The sequence below is a fragment of the Thunnus maccoyii genome, chromosome 20 (assembly GCF_910596095.1).
Source record: "Thunnus maccoyii chromosome 20, fThuMac1.1, whole genome shotgun sequence".
In the NCBI taxonomy this organism is placed as follows: domain Eukaryota; kingdom Metazoa; phylum Chordata; class Actinopteri; order Scombriformes; family Scombridae; genus Thunnus; species Thunnus maccoyii.
Window position 1 is genome coordinate 10,979,616 of NC_056552.1, and position 17,628 is coordinate 10,997,243.

Genomic DNA, 17,628 nt, shown 5'->3' on the forward strand with positions numbered 1-17,628 from the left:
CATCCTCCATAGAACAAAATAATTAATAGGTTAACAAACTTTGTGCCTATCATGGAACTGTTTCTTAAAACTCTATCCTCCTTTCCTTCATGGTGGCAAACCTGCCAACCACTTTGTCTTTGTCATTGTTTATGCCCTGCTCAACACACAGGAAAGTGAGGTTGGATAGTCTGGCCTCATCCATGCATGAACATAAATAGCTCTCAATGAGCCTCAGACAGGCCGCTGTCAGGCTAGTAGCACTAGCAGGAACATTAGCTTGATTCTCCGTTCCATCATCATCGCGGTTGTGTTGAAAGAACGAGCAAGACAATGCTCACAATTTGTGATGATGCATAAGTACAGACGAGTGACAAGTTAAAGGAAAAATCTGAATAAATGAGTGGAGAAACATAAAGAATGCAGATGCTTCCACACAAGTGCACTGCATTGTACAATGGAACAATTAACATCCAGTCCTGCTCTGTGGCATGTATAAAAATATTGAGCTGGCCCAGTTGATTCTGATTGTGTATCCAGATGGGGAGAGGACAAGATCTAAGTGACTTTGAAAGAGGGTTCACTGTTGGGGCATGGATGGTGGAAGCTTCAGTCACAAAGACTGCTCAACTGGCTAATGTTTCAATAGGAACAGTGACTAATGTGACATCTGCATTTAGATCTATGGGAAAGACATCATGAAACACTTATGAGAGATTTTGGACCAACGTTTTACACAGCGCTCTACACCACCATCATCAAAACACAAAATGAGGGAACATCTTTTGGAAAATGGTGTTCATCCCTCTAGTAGAGTTCCAGATACTTGTAGAATCAATGCCAAGGTGCATTGAAGATGTTCTGGTGGCACCTTACTAAGACACTTTATGTTGGTTTGTCCTTTAGTTTGTCACCTGTTTGTAGATATAATTTAGTTTTCAGGGGGTCACAAGCTGAAAAGTTTTGCCCAAAATGTTTTACAGCACTCAACACTGATTTATCATCCAAATGGTGTCCAATAAATGACTTGCAGTTTTTCCCAGGATCAGTTCTACATGTTTGTTGCATTTTATATGCTACTCAAGCTTTAAAACTCACTGTTAGTGCCTTCTGTTAGGAGCACAGATTTGCAGCACTTTGACCTATATTTCAAATTTCTCGACTTTATTGGCTCTCGTGATTATCCCGTTGAGTCTTAAGCAAAATACATAATGTATTTATATATTGCACAGATGTGCCATAAAGGCACTTTTTAGTATTGGTTTACCAACTGTACTGTGATTCCAGAGCACAGAACAACAGAGCACAGATGTGTTGCACAGATGGCAATGGGCAAAAACACGTGTATGGAAAAGTACCGTAAATCTAACAACTACAATATTGAGTTAAATGTTAGAAAACAGTCTTGAAAGTTCTACCCACAACATTTTTGGTTCATTTTTTTTTTCAAGTGTTACTTTGTGTTCCTCTAACCTCACTAACCGGGTTTCCCCAAATTTTCTGTGAGCTGATTTGGACCACATCCATTCATGCTGCACTGTGGGTTCAGAGACATTCCACTGGAAACAGTAAACATTCCCATTGGATTAATTACCAACTTCTTTTCCCCAGGTCTGTCTGCTTCTTGAAGAAAATGGAAGATTAACAGTAGATTGAACTTTGGTCCATATGTAGGCCGCCAGCCTGTCAGGTCTCATAAAGAGAGTGAGGAGGCAAGCAGGAGCAGGTGTTGGGAGAATGTTAAACAAATGAAAAGGTGGTTGTCTGAAGGAAAAGGTCAGATTAGGTAAAGGGCCATTGCTTCACTGTTGTCTCCAGTATGCTTGTGTTTCTCTTTTAATTTAATCTGTATAAAAGTATCGATATATACGCTCAAGATTGACTCTTTCACTTTCTAGTTGGACTGCTTGTGGGATGCCTCATTTTTTAGGAAAACAGATCTGTTGCTGACTTGCTAATGGTGCTCTATATAAATGTTAGAGGCTGCAGTTGCCACCCACATTATTGGCAATTTAAAACACAAGAGATGGACCTTAAGCGGATGAGAAACCGATTGGCACGTATTTTACAAATCCCAAAAACCTCCAATACTCCTACGCAGCACTGAGCATCCGTGAATCGAAGTGATATTTCAAGACTTCACATTCACTTTACTTACAATAAGTTTCCTCTGTCAGCATTCTGTTGCCGTCTCTACTATGCTTGTTTTTTGGGCTTCTTTTATTTCCACCTACATCTCCAGTCTGTCAGTGAGACCGTTTCATATTTCACAAACAAAGAATATGAATCAGCATCAAGAGACGACAACATCTGACCACTGACACGGAACACTAGATAAAAGATAAAATGGAAGAAGTGAATTAAAGTGACTGGAAGATCACTGTTAGAAAGATCTTCTAAAAAGCAGCAGGGAAATTGTGGAAATATACATGAGGATGTCCCCAGAATTATTTGAATTCATCAGGGTATACATTTTCTGAAGTTATATAATAAGTTACAGGCACATCACATCTAAGTTCACCCTAATAAATTATTCATGGGAAGCTGCTGTGCGAACACAGCACTATTTTGCATATGCCCCTCAAACTTGAAGCTCTTTTTCATTCACACAAGAAATCCTTGATTGTTTATTGTGTTGAAGATGCGGCTCTCCAAATTAAATTACCATCATTTATTCGTATTTGATGTAAAATAGGCTCCCATTCAAGAAAAGACACATTTGGTGTGTTGGAATTCAGATTACCTGTCACCTTTCCTGCTATCTCCCAATTATCATATTCAGTCCCAATTTAGCCTCATTGTATGTGTTCTAAGTAGAGACCAGAACACCCCATGCCCTTCACAACATATCCGTTACCACTATCAATAATTAAAATGGCAGCCATTGTTTTTCTGCACTTTTTAATGACACCGTCATAAGCGTTTATCCACCTCAGAAGGAGTCCTGGCTGTGGGAGGCTGTCTGTGAAATTAAAATAATGAATAAAAGATAAGACGGAGGAAAGTGCTGAACTGGGACTTCGTTTGAGATCCCAGCTGAGCTGCTGTTATGAATCCAGGGCAGAGGCCACGTTTCTCGTCACCCTTCACTACAGTGAAAGTATCTGAGGGCTGTGTTGATAATTTGACCCAATGGCTCCTCGGCCAGGTCACGGTCAGGTCCCCCTGGTCTCCTAAGGGGGGGGTGCGCCGCCGCTGACTTCCTGGAGATTAGATTCTGATCTTTGGTCAACAGTTTGTGTGATTTAGAGGAATGTGATGGATGACTTCTCCCTTGATAATATGACGAATGAATCCACTCTGAACCAAAGTGAATACTGATCTTCTCTTTCTTGCTTGTGTCACACGGTTGTGATTTACATGACTGGATTGGGCGGCAGGAGTAGGAAGTGACTTTCAGAGGGCTTTGGGGTACATTGTATAGATGTAACACCGCTGCAATCCCATTGCCAGATGTGTCTCTTGTACTCCCAAGCTATTGTAAGGATTAATTTCATGCTTCAGTAGCCCACTTCAGTTTTCGCTTCATTTACTCCCACCAATGATGCTTTTTCAAATTGATTTATTTAAATAGATATACCATAGTTAAAACTCATAATTTACATTTTTATTAAAAAAAAACAGAGTCTAGCAGCTTGTATTTTGATTAAATTGTGTAAAAAAAATCAATAATACAAAAATCTAGGTGAAAATACCATTTGCAGCACCGGGGGCGTAAAAAAAATATAGCTTAATACACTACCAAGCCAGCTGTCAGTTTTTGGCCGAGAATGTGAATTGAGCTGCTGATTGTAAGGCCCTGATATACTCCAAAAAATTGCCACGGGCGAGTAGCGGACACGGACAGCCTGTCTATGCAGTTCTATAGTACATTACATACAAATTGCTCACTGAATGAGCAAGTGGTTGTTCATAAAAATGAAATGCTAACAGCAGCAGTTAAATATAATGTCTTTCTTTGGAGAGGAGATGAAAAGAAAGAAAGGACACATGAGTTGGTTGAGTAGAAGGCTATTCAGTAATTTAGCCTAGGATAATATTTTCTGTCTGTACCTGTTGATGTTAGGCTAACGTTGACTGAGCCAACGCCGATACACTCTTACTAATGTGTTTGTTGTGACTGAAGTTGCAAATAACACATTATCTATTGATTGTGCCATAATAATGTACCATATATCTGTCAGTCCCGTTCTTCAATATATTTATATATCCATAATTGAAGAACTCAACATGTGAAGTTCAGTAAAGTTATGGGTTAAACAATACAGAAAGTAAGACAGCTTTTTCTTATGAATATTTAGTACTATTCTGACAGAATTTAGCCATTTAGCCAATGACCAACCTAATTATTACCCGGATTTTGTATTGGTTACTGTAGTCCCTAAATGTATGTAGAAATGCAGGAGATGGGAATACTGGAGGACCCCCAGACCACCCGTTTTAATGTGCCCCCCACTTCTCAAACCAAACTTATGACCCCGTGCAGCACTAACTCACAGGAGTTTGACTGTGCTTATGTACTCAGAGAGACTGTGGTGCATTGTGCTGCTCATTTGCATCATCTCCCCAGTTTTCTCTTTGCAGTTTGCTCTTTTGCTTTCGCTTGTGCTTGTGATCAATATCTTCTTGCAGCGAGAAACATAACTTTTGGGTGTGTAAGTTAAATGTCCTTTAAAATAGATTAAGGGTGTTTTCCACTGAAAATATTTTAAACAGATGAGACTTATCCACAGTGTTTGGATAGAGATTGTGTTCCTTTAAGATGCCCCCTTGCAAATTAAAATAGCCCTGATACTGGAGGAGGGAGTGTCAGTGTCATCAGCAGCTATTCATCACCGGCCCTCTTCAACCAATCACAAGGTTGCTTCAGTGTCACATGTCAGGCTGAGGCTCATGGCTGTACCACCCTTGCGGTGGCCCCCTACTGAACTTTAATTATTGTGAGTGGCCTGGTGGAAAAACATTTTTCTCCAGCTGACACGGCGATGACACCCCCCCCCCCCCCCCCCCTCCCTCCATCCCCCTTTTGTTCCTCTTTCTGACAGTACTTCCTGTGTTATTGGTGGACTTCAACCAAAATCCACTTCCAGTCCCTTGAGAATGTTAAGAGTGAAGATGAGCAGAAGTGAACGTACAGTAAATGCATGTTTACAGCCCTTCAGCCAGTATTGCCTTTTACAGTCAGCTCATCAGTTGTTTATGAAGAAAAAGCCATGAAGAGAAACTGGCTGAGTCTGGCAGCTCTGACACTCTGCTTACACTGAACTGAGTCATTATCTGTTCACTCTATTTTTCAGTTTTTCAAATTTTTGTTTTTTTGCTTATTTGCTTTGGCGCATCCCTAAGTGGTCCTAAAGGGGAAATGGTTTGATAATGCTTTGTGGACGGGCTTGTTGTGAAATGACATACTGTTTCTTCAGTATGACAGCGGATGGTTGAAATCAGTGTGTGGGAGTAGGTCGAGGGTACTCCTGGGCAGCTGCACACAAGGACTCTGTGAACAGAATGTGCTGTTCTATTCTCAAGGTCTCCCAAGTCTGTTTGTCACAGGGTTTCCAATCCACTCCATCAAACTATCCTCATGTTTTATATTCCTCCACACCTTGAATGAAGCAAGCGTACCAAGCTTGCTTTCTTTCTTTGTCTCTTTTTTTATGGATCTGTGGTTGTGAGGGCAAGCTGGTAGCAGATTGTTGTTTATGCTGTGCACATTCAACTTGTGTTTTTTCACTCTAAGTTTCACTCTAAGAGTCCAAGTTTCTTTCTCTATAGGGAGGCTGCAACACTGAAGGAATGTGTATCAGCTTACACACCTGAATCAGAGATAATCACTTGTTTACACTGCGTTCTCTTGTTTATGAGTCAGTAATACATAACCTGCTCTGCGCCTCATAATGGTCATGGTGTTTGTAATGCATACTGTGCTTTTAAAGAGAAAATCTACTGTATTATGTATCTACTGTATGTAATATATTTATTCTCTTTGTCTTATGACATCTTTATTTGCTCGTTCATCATCCAGACTTCTCTGATGTAACTCATAATTCATCGTATCTTTGCAGTAATATGGCTCAGGCTTGCCTGAGCTTATCGACTCGCTCTGTGCAAAACTTCATATAGCATTCCACTGTGTCGCCAACAAAACCTCTAATCTGCCTGTTGTTCCTGCAGATAAGTACAGTTAAAGCTGACATGCTGTGTAAACAGCATTGAATAATAAAAGATACTCTGACATTTAAGAAGACCTCCCTCTTCTAGCCCTCTGAGGACAGACACTTATACTGAGGCAAATTATCTTACAGAGCGTCTTTCTGCACCAAGAGAAAACAAGCTGGAAACTTTAGAGTCCCACTGTAAATGGGTTATTTTTACGCTCAATGGAAAAAAAGGCCTTTTAATCTTCTCTGGCAGTCGAAGATGAAGACAAAAAAACAGGGAGGTCTGTGAGGATAACTAAGATATTTTAACAGTTTTCTGTGATATGGAGCAGCGTGTTCTTTGTAGCCTGAGAGAGACAAAGCTGGTGCTCTGCTTTGAATCAAAACATAAATGGCATTTCAGGGGCCCATCAGCAGGCCATGCAATTAATTTCCTCCATTTTAAATACCAGAGAGCTGAGGAAGTAGGACAGCAGCGTGCTCTCCACTGCACAGACTGCTTCTCCAGCCAGGTATAATACCACTGTGGTTTGAGGAATGAATGATTTAAGGGTTGCTGAGTTGCCATTCGCATTGTCTGAATATGACCTGTTGTTGACCACAATTCATGGACGGTATAGGAAAAACATAACAATACTCTTACCTTGCAAGTAAAGGCTTGTCTACTATGTTTGTGTCACCACTCGGCAGTTATTGTCTTCATAATCAATGCTAAAGAAAGCACATTGACAGCAAGAGAAAAGCTGTAATTCAACCAGCTTTTAAAGTTGCTTTGCAGCAGAAGACGACTTAATAGTGGTTAACAACAATAGATTTCGACTGGTGCTTAGCACAAATAAAGATAATCTGTCCATCTACATTGTGGCTTTTCACACAAATAATCAATCATCCTGCATCGACGGCGATAAACACAAAGCAAAGAACTGTTAAGCGAAGAAGGAAAGGTACACAAGACAGTAATTAGCTGCCAGTGTTTGAGATTGGTTGGGTTTTTCAGAGCCAAGATGGACATCCAGGAACAGAGTAGACGGCAGACTTTAAACAAATCTGCCTGATTGCTTGTTTCACTGATCTGTCCCTGAATGACAGGGTAGACAGTATGGAGAGGTCTGTCTCTGATGAGTGGCAATTTCATTTGCACCACACAGGGAAGGAACCATCAGCACAGCATGCAGACCATTACCAGGGATGCCAGTGTCTTTGAAGTTAATTACAATCATTATGAAGTTATCTGTGTGGCTAACGTGTTTGATCCCCCCAGTCAAACATTTATACTTGGGACTTTTCAACTTGTAGTCCTAATCTTTCCCAGTCTTTACAAAAGTTGGCCACACTAAACCCAAATTTAACCCCCAATTTGTTGGCCCAGACTCATTTTAGAATCAGGGTCAATTTCTGCCAGATCTGCAGTCCAGTTGTTTGACATTTGACACAGGGGGTTGCTAGACCTCCTGTGTCAAATGTCCTGTGGGTGACTGTTGATCCATGTGTTGATCCAAATGTCCTGGCATGTTAGGAATTTTGGTTGGCGGTCTTGCAGTTTGAGGAGTTCTGTGATCCAGTTTCTCACATGGCTGCTGTTAAAAATTCCATTAATAAAATGGAATGAACTTGTTTTATTATTGGAATAGTTTTATAAATATTGCAGGTAACTGTGGTCTTGACTTAAACTGTGTTGTGGTAGAAATAAAACTGAACTTCGCTGAAAAACACCAAACCCCCTCCACCCTTCTTTTTCCTTGCTTTCCATTCAAAGTAGAATTACACAAAGTAACGCCGCCTTTCTCCTTTTTCCTTTTTTTGTCAGCTTTTTGAAGCCACGGACATCTTGTTCGAATAAAACTTCAACAGAACTGTAAATGGACAAAATTGTTCAGGAGTTTACATTACGTCATGTGTGAGCATAAAGTTTCCTTTCCACTAAATCCCGTCGGAGGTGCAGAAATAAATGTGGTAACATCCATCGTCAGTGTCATTGACCAAGCAGTCAAAGCACAAGTAAACACAGGTTTCACAACTTTCAAAACTGGGTTTTATTTTCCCAAAGAGATTTAACAAAAAAAAAATAAATGGAGGTAACTGAATTGACTAAGTTACAGGGCCCCTAAAAAGAGGTCAACAAAACATAATTCTGAAAAATAAGACTAACAAAACAGGATGTTAACTCAACCAACAGACCTAACAAGATAAGACATGAAGCAAACATATATACTGGCTAATCAAATCAATAAACACATACAGAGGAAGACAGCATAGACAATAACTCCCTCATGCTGTCAGAGCTCTTGGTCTGGTCCTTGGCTTGGGCATCTGCATATAACCAGGCCACACCCTCAGCCTCATCTTTTGCCAGACCAGAAAGGAGAACTCAGCACTCACCTAACTCAAAGGCAAAGAGAAAGGAATTAATATAACTTTATTAAACAAACCAGTAATGTGACAAAACAATGTAAACTAAATGTATGTGCTAGTGTCATACGGTGCAAATAAACAAAATTCTAAACCAAACAAACTGTGATTATGTTTTATGTCATTTAAGTGACTACAAGTGAAAGTGACTGAATGTGCGGTAATGATGTGGTTAACCTTAAGATACGGCCTTCACAGTCAGTGATGAAAATGTTCAAATTGCCATTTTTTTTCGTGTTGTGGATTCAGAGGTTTGTCAGGTGAAACGGCGAATGATGCAACCTTTGTCCACTGCCCCCCAACCATATTTCTGTTCAAGTTAAGCTATTTCATCAGGTTTGATGGATAGAAGAAATGTATTTGCTTTATGAATAGAGCAGATCTGTCAAGCTGCCAGTCACCCACTGCTACAGTTAGCTGACTGATTGATTTAGATGTGAATTCCCTTGAGAGTGCCATTCTCTTGTTTATGACACAGTTCCCTTTTCCTCTTCCTGTCTTTCCATCTTTGTGCTCTCTTTTTACCTCTCTCTCTATCTTTAACCTTCATGCCCTCTTCTTCCTTCCCTCTATCTTAAATTGCCTCAAGCACAAGCACCCCATTGACTTCAGCCTTGATGAAGGACACAGGCAGTCAATAAGAGCTAATGTCATGATGACTACAGATGAGTGCATATGGTCGTCAATAGTAAACAGCGGGCTTGTTAACAAAGTACAATCCTGAAAATGTCATCCCACTCAGAGTGCTAGGACTTCTAACCTGCAATAATTACATTTCTGCTGAAAGCATATCTCTTAGTCTAACTGAGCCTTTTATCACTTTGGAAAATTAGAGTATTTGTTAAAATGGGATCCCACACAATCACAGACTATTTGAATAACAGGAGGCACCTGAACACACTTGTTCTGGTGAACTTTTATACGAGACAAACGCTGATACGCCATCTGCAACGTGTGGGCAAACTTTAATTGAAGTAGCTAGCATAATTTAAAATCCATTACTCTTGCTCATATTTTTTTTTTTTTGGAAAGTGATAAAAATAATCCTGCTGCAAAAGATAGGTTCATTTTCTGGCTAAAAGCGAAAACATTAATATCTGAGTGTCCTTTCAGCTTCTTGCGGTGAACCTTCAGCGCTCTTTTTCACTGACTGAAGCTGCTGTCAGACAAAACTTTTTGAGGGCTGGAAATCTGTCTTTTCAGAGCAGGCTCGTTATTTCTCCACCTGTCTCCTGGAGAGATGGGGACTGTTGCTGTGAGGTGACGCTGAGGGCTCAGCTGGGGGTAAATGACATTGCTTGAGCAGGGAGGCAGGCACTCTCCAGACGTCCTCTTATCAGCTCTGCCGCAAGCTCCACAGATACAGAGCTGTGCATAGGGTGTGGGCGATGGGCGGCGGTGGGGGTACAGACAATATTAGCAGCCGTGAGGAGGAGCAATGACTCACTTCCATAGCACCCTTATCTTATGATGTATGCGAGCAGGACCAGGTTGCAGGTATAACATACATCATACCTTATGGCTGTATCCATACAGTTTCAAGTGTGAATGTGTAAAACAATACCAAAGGCTTCAGCCATATTCCTGAACATCCCACTCACCCTTTGAAAAGTGTCCTAGACTCTTGGCTCTGTTGGCTTTTTGTCATTATGCTGGGTTGTATTCACTGCCATAATGTTGGCTCATCTCCAGACACAAAGAAAGCCTCAAGGATAAAAGTAGACATTGCTGCTGAAGGAGCATTATCATTAAAGATCCCCAATTCTTTCACCCCGTAGACATTGGCCCTCCTTTTATCTGTGGGTGACTGTTGATCCATGTGACTTCACAGTGAGGAATACCATTTTCTGATAATATAATCCCTTCTCCGGTCCAGACCGGGTGTCTCTTATATTCGTGTCTCTCCCTAGGAGAGTCTTATACACAGCCTCATAGTTTCTAGGCTGAATGCATCCCTCATCCTTATCGCTCCCTCCATATTGTGACTCCGATGCACAGGAAGGATGGGAGGATGGACTGTGAGGTAGAGAGGGGTGTTGCTGTGCTGTCTGATTAAAAGAGGAAGTCTAAGAGAAAATCAGCGGAAATAGTTGAACCCTGTATAACGTGATTATTACTCAGTTATTAGTCATATTCTAAGAGGTCCGATTTTCCACGAATTTGATCTTTTGAACTGTGTTGTCATTTACCAGATGACTTATTACTATTCTCAGTGGCATTTCACCTAAGTCATCAATATTCAGAGCAGACAGATTTCTTTCACTGTTTCCCTCTACTATCAATTTATTTTCCTTTGAACAGCCTGAGGTTAAACTGCTTCAACTGCAGAAACACAGAGGTTCAAGCAGAATTCCCTACAGTTTTATACTGTTTGAATGCTTTCACAAAGTAGTATTACCTTACTACATTTTTCTGAGACTAAGGGATGTGATGAAATGCTTTTGAGGTATAAAATGTGAACTGAAACTAAAATGGAAAGAATTTCAATCAGTTCCTTTGTGGTAACCTGGTCCCCCAATTGCAAGTCAGCATTTGAGCAGGACGTGACTATCAGTATTACGTCAATGCAACTTCTGGGAATGAGACATCTCTTGCAGTGACTGTAATTGTTACGCAAAGAGCCTCAGCTCTATATAAGAGTGTGAGAGGTGACATAGGCTACGTTCAGATTGCAGGCAAAAGGGGTCCAAATCCGCACAGCATAAATCACAGTTGTAAAACAGAGTTTCACATAGTTATTTCAAATATTTATGAGGTTTTGATTATGCGGTTTTGGAAGCTTCTGCATTAGCCCAAACATTAAAACAATGAGTCAATCTTGACTGCTGGTCTTCTCTCTCTTAGTTTACTTTCTTTTTCCTCTAACCAGGGAGGCGTCAGTGGATGAGGTGGGCTGTTCACCACAACCCATCATGGATATCAGCTATCAGTTATTCCCGCATCCCAAAACCTCCGGTCTGGCTGTCTCCTGCTCCATAACACCTCCCTGTGTGTGAGCTGTGACACCTGGGACTTGCTGGCCGTGGACACCATGACACAGATGGACTACAAATACAGCCTGCTGGGCTCCTCGGTGGACGACTACCGAAAGAGGCCACTTCTACTGCAGGTGGACGACACTCCCATGAACCTGTTCGCCGTCCTGGAGGTGAAACGGGAGCTGCCAAGGAGGTGGAGCACCTTGGGGTGCTTCCGCAAGATCCGGCTCTACAGCTTCCTATTCGGCCTGGCCGTCATGTTCCTCATCATGGCCTCGTACATTTTGACGGGGGACAAGAAGGGCCTCCTCCTCACTCCGTCCCCCTATCATTTCAGCAGCCTGGTCAGCCCCGGGCCCTTTGCCTTCAACCTCTCGTCAGTCAAGGACTACGCACATATTAAACTGGTGGTCAAGTCCATCACATCCAAGGTGGAGTTTCGCAGTAGTCGACAGCTCCCAGAGCTCAAGGCACTGGTTAACAGTGAGCCACATGTGAGTAACCAGAACATAGATCTGTCTTATCTCTTATTAAATGTGTTCAAAGGGATTGTTTTTTTTAAAAAATCAGATTGATTGCCGTAACGAATACCTGTTTTATATTGTAAATGTTATCTCTCTATTTTAATCATACTACAAACGTGGCCCAGCATGATATCGATCTCTCTTTTAATTGACAATCACAGATGTGTCTTGAAGCGTAATTAAATTTGAAGTGAAAAGGTAATTCAAATGAGTATTCGTGCCTATATATGCTGTCTACGTAGGGTTCAATACAGCTACGCCAGTGCTATTCCCCACTGGCTGCAGTTTCTAATTTAATTTCTAAAAAAGATAAAACTGCTGAAAACCTTGTATAACACTTCATGTCACGCAAGATAATTGCATATGTCTCTACCAAATTTTTTCAGGGGGGATTTAAAGCTCAAAGTCATCCCACAGTCTTCCAACACACTGGCCCCGTCGCTTTCTCACAGTGTCCGTCTCACCTCAAAGCCTGGTTCAATTAATTGTTAATCCTAATGATAATGGATTTTGCCAGGGCTATTTGCAACATAACTAATTTCTTATTGAACAAGCTAATGAATAGGAGAGTGGGGCCGCGGGACAATCAATACCACGTCTGTGGATGGATCCGGCATTAATTGTCCTTAAAGTAGCTGTGTATCACAGGCAGTGAGCGAATGGTAGTAACAGGGGTCTTTGTTGTGTCTGATCACCAAAAAACAGTTTGAAATGTGAGGAGGCTCCAGAAAGAAACTATGGTGGAAATGTGTCGACACCTGAGGATGAATCATCCTTATCTCCCCAGGCAGACTGCATGTCTGTTCATGTACAATACAGTCAGAGAGTATTAGCACAGATATGCTTTTTTATTGTTTGGGTTTTAATCCAAGACAGACAAAATATTTGATATGATGACTTTATTTAAGTTTAAGTTAATTTGTCTAATCACTTTCTGTCTCCTAAACAATATTAGATAAAAACTTGAATTTTTTAAGTTTATTGAGCCAACACAACAAAAAAGAACAATTTCAAAATACTGTCTGTTCATGTACATGTGCACTCACTTGTATCAATGTGTCCATGCATCTAAAGCCAATTTACTGCATATCTGCCCCTCCAGAGATTATCCTCCTGCACAAACTTGTCATGAATGTGCAGTTTGATCTCACAGATGGTGTTTGACTACACCTGCCAAAACAGTGGCCCACATATAAAAAAAGTTTTCAGTTGTTTAATGTATCTGAGAAATTTCTTGAATGTATTTATCTTTCATCATGCAGACTTAGCATTGGTAATCCCAAGAGTTTACATAAGGCTTTGCCTAAAATGCTTGTGTATATCTGGGAAGCATGGTGACTCAGCAGCTTATTTTTTTGCCCTTTACAGATGTTTTCGGTTATCCCCCGCAAATTCCTGCCTGGTGTCAAGAACCCCTGCTGGTACGAGGACTACACTGGGAATATCACTTCGGACCCATACAGGACAAACTTGTACGCGCGCTATTCGAGGCGCTTCCGGACCGTGTTTCAGCACTTGAGGAACACTTTCCGAGAACATTTGTTTCACCGCGGCGGGAAACATTACCGCATGCGGTGCCTCCCTTATTTCTATATCATTGGCCAACCAAAGTGTGGCACAACAGACCTGTATGACAGACTGAGACTGCACCCAGATGTCAAGTTCACCACTTTCAAAGAGCCACACTGGTGGACCCGCAAGAGGTTTGGTGAGTAAAGAAAACTATAATTTGCTGTGGTTGAGGCCTCCAGGCTGGTACACAATAATAAGAGCCCGAGAGTATTAAGAGTGTGAAATGTGACTCTCTACCGTATATCATTTTGGCAGAGCCATACCTCAGGGGGCTTCAGAAAAGCACTCAGTGACAGAAATTTGAAGGGGTCTCACCCTCAAAGGCAGGCCTGTCGGTTGCATGAGCATAATTAAATTTATCCTCCGTTGTTACTGTCGTCATATTGTTAAAATGCATGAATTGCAAAAACTAAATTCCGTCATTTCTATACATTTCAGTGGTACGGTAATTTAGGGGGAGGTGTTTCTTTGTCAGGGTATTGGCTGACAACCTTACACTCTGTCAAACTGAGATTTTTCTAAAATAAATGCAATTGTTTTCTTTCTTTTTTTCTCCTTCTTTTAAATATGAAGCCTAGCTGGATGTGAGCCCTGAATGTGACATGAATTAAGTCTCTCTGATGCACGCGGTTCAATCTCCCAATGCAATTAACCAAGAAATGAATATTCAAGACACATCTTGTGCTGTGCATGAGAATAAACTTAAACTGTTTATTTTCTAGCTGAGAGTTGTTAGCCTCAAATTTACAGCTCTAATGGTGTATTTAGAATCTTTACTGCCTGCCTCATTCACCATTATGACTGCTAATTGTCCTTTTCTTTTTTCCTCCCCTTGTGCTATTTTTTACACTGCCATCAGCCTCTTACCAGTGAAACTTCTCCATCCTGATAAATAGACGGCTGCGGTGACAGTGCTCATTAATGGCTCAACTAGGACTATACGCAGAAGAATCTAGACTAACAGGATTTCACCGTTGTCTGTGACATAGATTTGTCTATGTGGTAGAAGCCACTTGAAAAGAACACGTGAAAAATGCAACATCTGAAGCCTTGTCACACGCTTTGAACCCACATGTGTGGGTGCACTGTTTCCTGTTCTTGTTTAGCAAACCCGGTGTTGCGCTCGTTTTTTATGACACATCTACCCACCGTGAACTTTGCTTCCTTCAGCTCCTTCTGTATTTCTTGCTTTATTTTAAAGCTGTCTGGTTGCTCCCCCTTCGCACACCATGAATTTTATACTCTCATTTAAAGGAGTAACAGAGCAATCATACATTTATTAAATTGGATAGCAAATCATTTCATTTTACGAAGGAGCTATTGCATATTTTACAAACTCTTAGGGGCATATTTCAAGCTGCTTTTTTCTCTGTAGTTTCAGGAAATATTTGCCAATTTAGCTGGTTAATGTTATCTGTTAATCACTGCCTTGTTTCAGTTCGAATTTGTTAGACACACACAGCCTACACCCACAATCCTGGTTAAAGCCGTTGGCTTTCATGGAGTTTGAACAGGTGGTAATATGTTATTTACTCAAACAAAGATATAAACCCTCAGACTGTGTGCCAAGAGGTAAGAGACGCTTCACAGCAGGCATCTGGTAGTATGGCGGTTGTGTTGCCTGAATGTGTGGTTGCCAACGTGTGTCTCTTTCTCCACGTGCATCTGTGATGTTAAAATAACCACCACACCACCACAGATGGGATTAAAACTCATGCGAGATCTGGGTGTAAGACTGTATTCAGAATGAACTCAGAACCCTCTGAATTAAACAAATCCAACCCTTACTTAACTTGCAGATGCTTTGTTGCATTGCTGTTTTGGTTCAATTTGATGACAAAAAAACATCTTGAGTCTGTTCTTCCCTTATATGTGAAAAATGATTTTGATTGATGTCTATCAATAGACTACATTCTAAATTAGTCTTATGCTTTTGCACCCAAAATGAGGCAAATCATCATCCCCAATACCCACATGCATTTTTGTTTTCTTTTATAACTGAAACAGCCATTAAGACTGATGGATAATCTTCAACAGCTCAAGAGGCAGGCATCAGGAGTGTAAGCCAGTGTGTGTGATTGTCACTAATGTGTGTCTTCATTTGTGAAGAAGTAGGAGAGGAAGAAAAAAAAAAAAGTGAAGAGCAGCAGTTAAACTGTAGGGCACGGATCTGCCTCTCGACTGATGGTTCTGTTCAAAGTCAGCTCTGATTACGGAATCGAAAGCAGATCAGATAATGACTTTATACTGAGTTGAAAGACGTGCACATACAGCATGTAGATAATCTCATAATTCTCCTTTAAGAACAGCAGCTGCACTATCACACCAGCGCGGCATGAGGACTCAATTTTCATGGTGATTTCTCACTGTGGAGCACTATTCTTCTGCACAGCAATGACTGATGCATACATTTTATGTTGCCGCAAGCTATCAGTCTAAAAATAACTTAATGATTTTAATAATTGCACCTGGGGTTTAGGCATAATACTTGTTGAGGTTGTTACATACAGTATTTGGCCACACTTTCTGAAAATTTCATCCAAATTCAAACCACCGATATCAAAGGAGGCTTAACTGTCGCAACCAAAGCAATCCTTTTGAAGTTCATCCAATTGCTGACTATGCCCTTAATCCCTCTTAGACTCATAAAACCTAATTGGTGGATTGATCAGTCTGCATGCAATACTTTTTTTTTAATGTGTTGTATTTGGTTTAAGTTGATAATTATGTGAGCCTCATAAAACTGCGGGATGTGGATGAGCTGTTTGCCTTAATTTGTCATATTTTCTGCAGCTTGTGATGTTGCGTAGCAGCAAATGCTGCTGTATCCCAAGGACATAGGTCCCTTCTCCATTATTGTCCCCCCTCACTCCCTTTCCTTTTATCTTGCCGTCACTCTCCTTCATTCCTCTATATTCCTTCTAGTGTAGCACTTAGGGCTGTGCATTGGTAATCAGCACTTTTCTCTTAAGACATCCTTTGAGAACACTCTGAATTCAAATAGTCTTGTTTTGTATTAATTTCATTCCCCTGGAGGCTCCACTCAGCCGATGCGGTGAAAAGGTGATTTGATGTGATCTGCGCCACATAACTTTCTTAGAGGAGCAGTTTGAATCTTAAGCAGATGTGTCTGCCGTATACTTTACCCATCAGGAAACACAGACTATTTGGAGATTGTGTGACGCTTCATTCATATCAAAAAGCAGAGGGATAAAAAAAACAAAAAAACAAAAAGCCCTGAAGCGCCAGCGCCATCACACCTCAAACGAGTTTGACAGCTCTGGATGAATAATGATGTAGGCTGGCTGTTTGGAGAGTTTACTAGAGTTTTTTTAATCATGTTTTCCTGCTAACTAGAGAAAGGTGTTTTACTGCGACACCATCAAAGAATCACTAGAAGTAACAGACGCCCGAGCTACCTCATTATCCTTATACTGCATGGATACTCTTAAGTTCTACACTGAATCTCCACAATTACCTTGTAAATTGCAATTATGCTGTAGACCACAGCAGCTCAGATGGAAAACGCATCTTGCATTCAAAGCAGTAACATGACATCGGCCCTTAACTGGAAACATTGAAAACTGAGTGGTGACAGTATTCCCTGTTGAATTTGGGTTGGATCTGAACTTGGATTTTAATAGGTCACCCTACAGTTAGGACAAAACAGAAGCTCTAATGACCTCCTGTAGTGTGATCCCAAACACATGGAGAGGAGGGTGCAGACAGGAATAAAAACTGGATGAATTCTAGCCAAGAGACAGAAGCAGACACTCCAGTTACAACTGGACCCCAAGAGGTGTATCTACAATACCGTCTGTCTTCTTTCACCACCAGGTATCATCCGTCTGAGCGAGGGCTTCCATGATCGCTATCCAGTGGAGGACTACCTGGACTTGTTTGATCAGGCTGCTTACCAAATTCAAGGCAACCTTACTGCAAATGCCAGTGGAACCCCCAACCAACCAAACATCATCATAGGTAAGTCAAACGATTCAATTCACATTC

The 17,628-nt window shown here is 41.0% G+C and overlaps 1 protein-coding gene across 1 annotated transcript in view; it reads left to right on the forward strand.

Annotated features, from left to right (window-relative positions):
• LOC121887271 (carbohydrate sulfotransferase 15-like) overlaps nucleotides 1-17,628 on the forward strand; it is a 36,478-nt gene that overhangs the window by 11,023 nt on the left and 7,827 nt on the right. Inside the window, exons 2-4 of the mRNA XM_042397972.1 lie at nucleotides 11,416-12,018; nucleotides 13,417-13,756; nucleotides 17,458-17,601. Of these exons, the coding sequence (XP_042253906.1) occupies nucleotides 11,578-12,018; nucleotides 13,417-13,756; nucleotides 17,458-17,601 (925 nt within the window). The 5' untranslated portion in view covers nucleotides 11,416-11,577. The remainder of the gene's footprint in view (nucleotides 1-11,415; nucleotides 12,019-13,416; nucleotides 13,757-17,457; nucleotides 17,602-17,628) is intronic.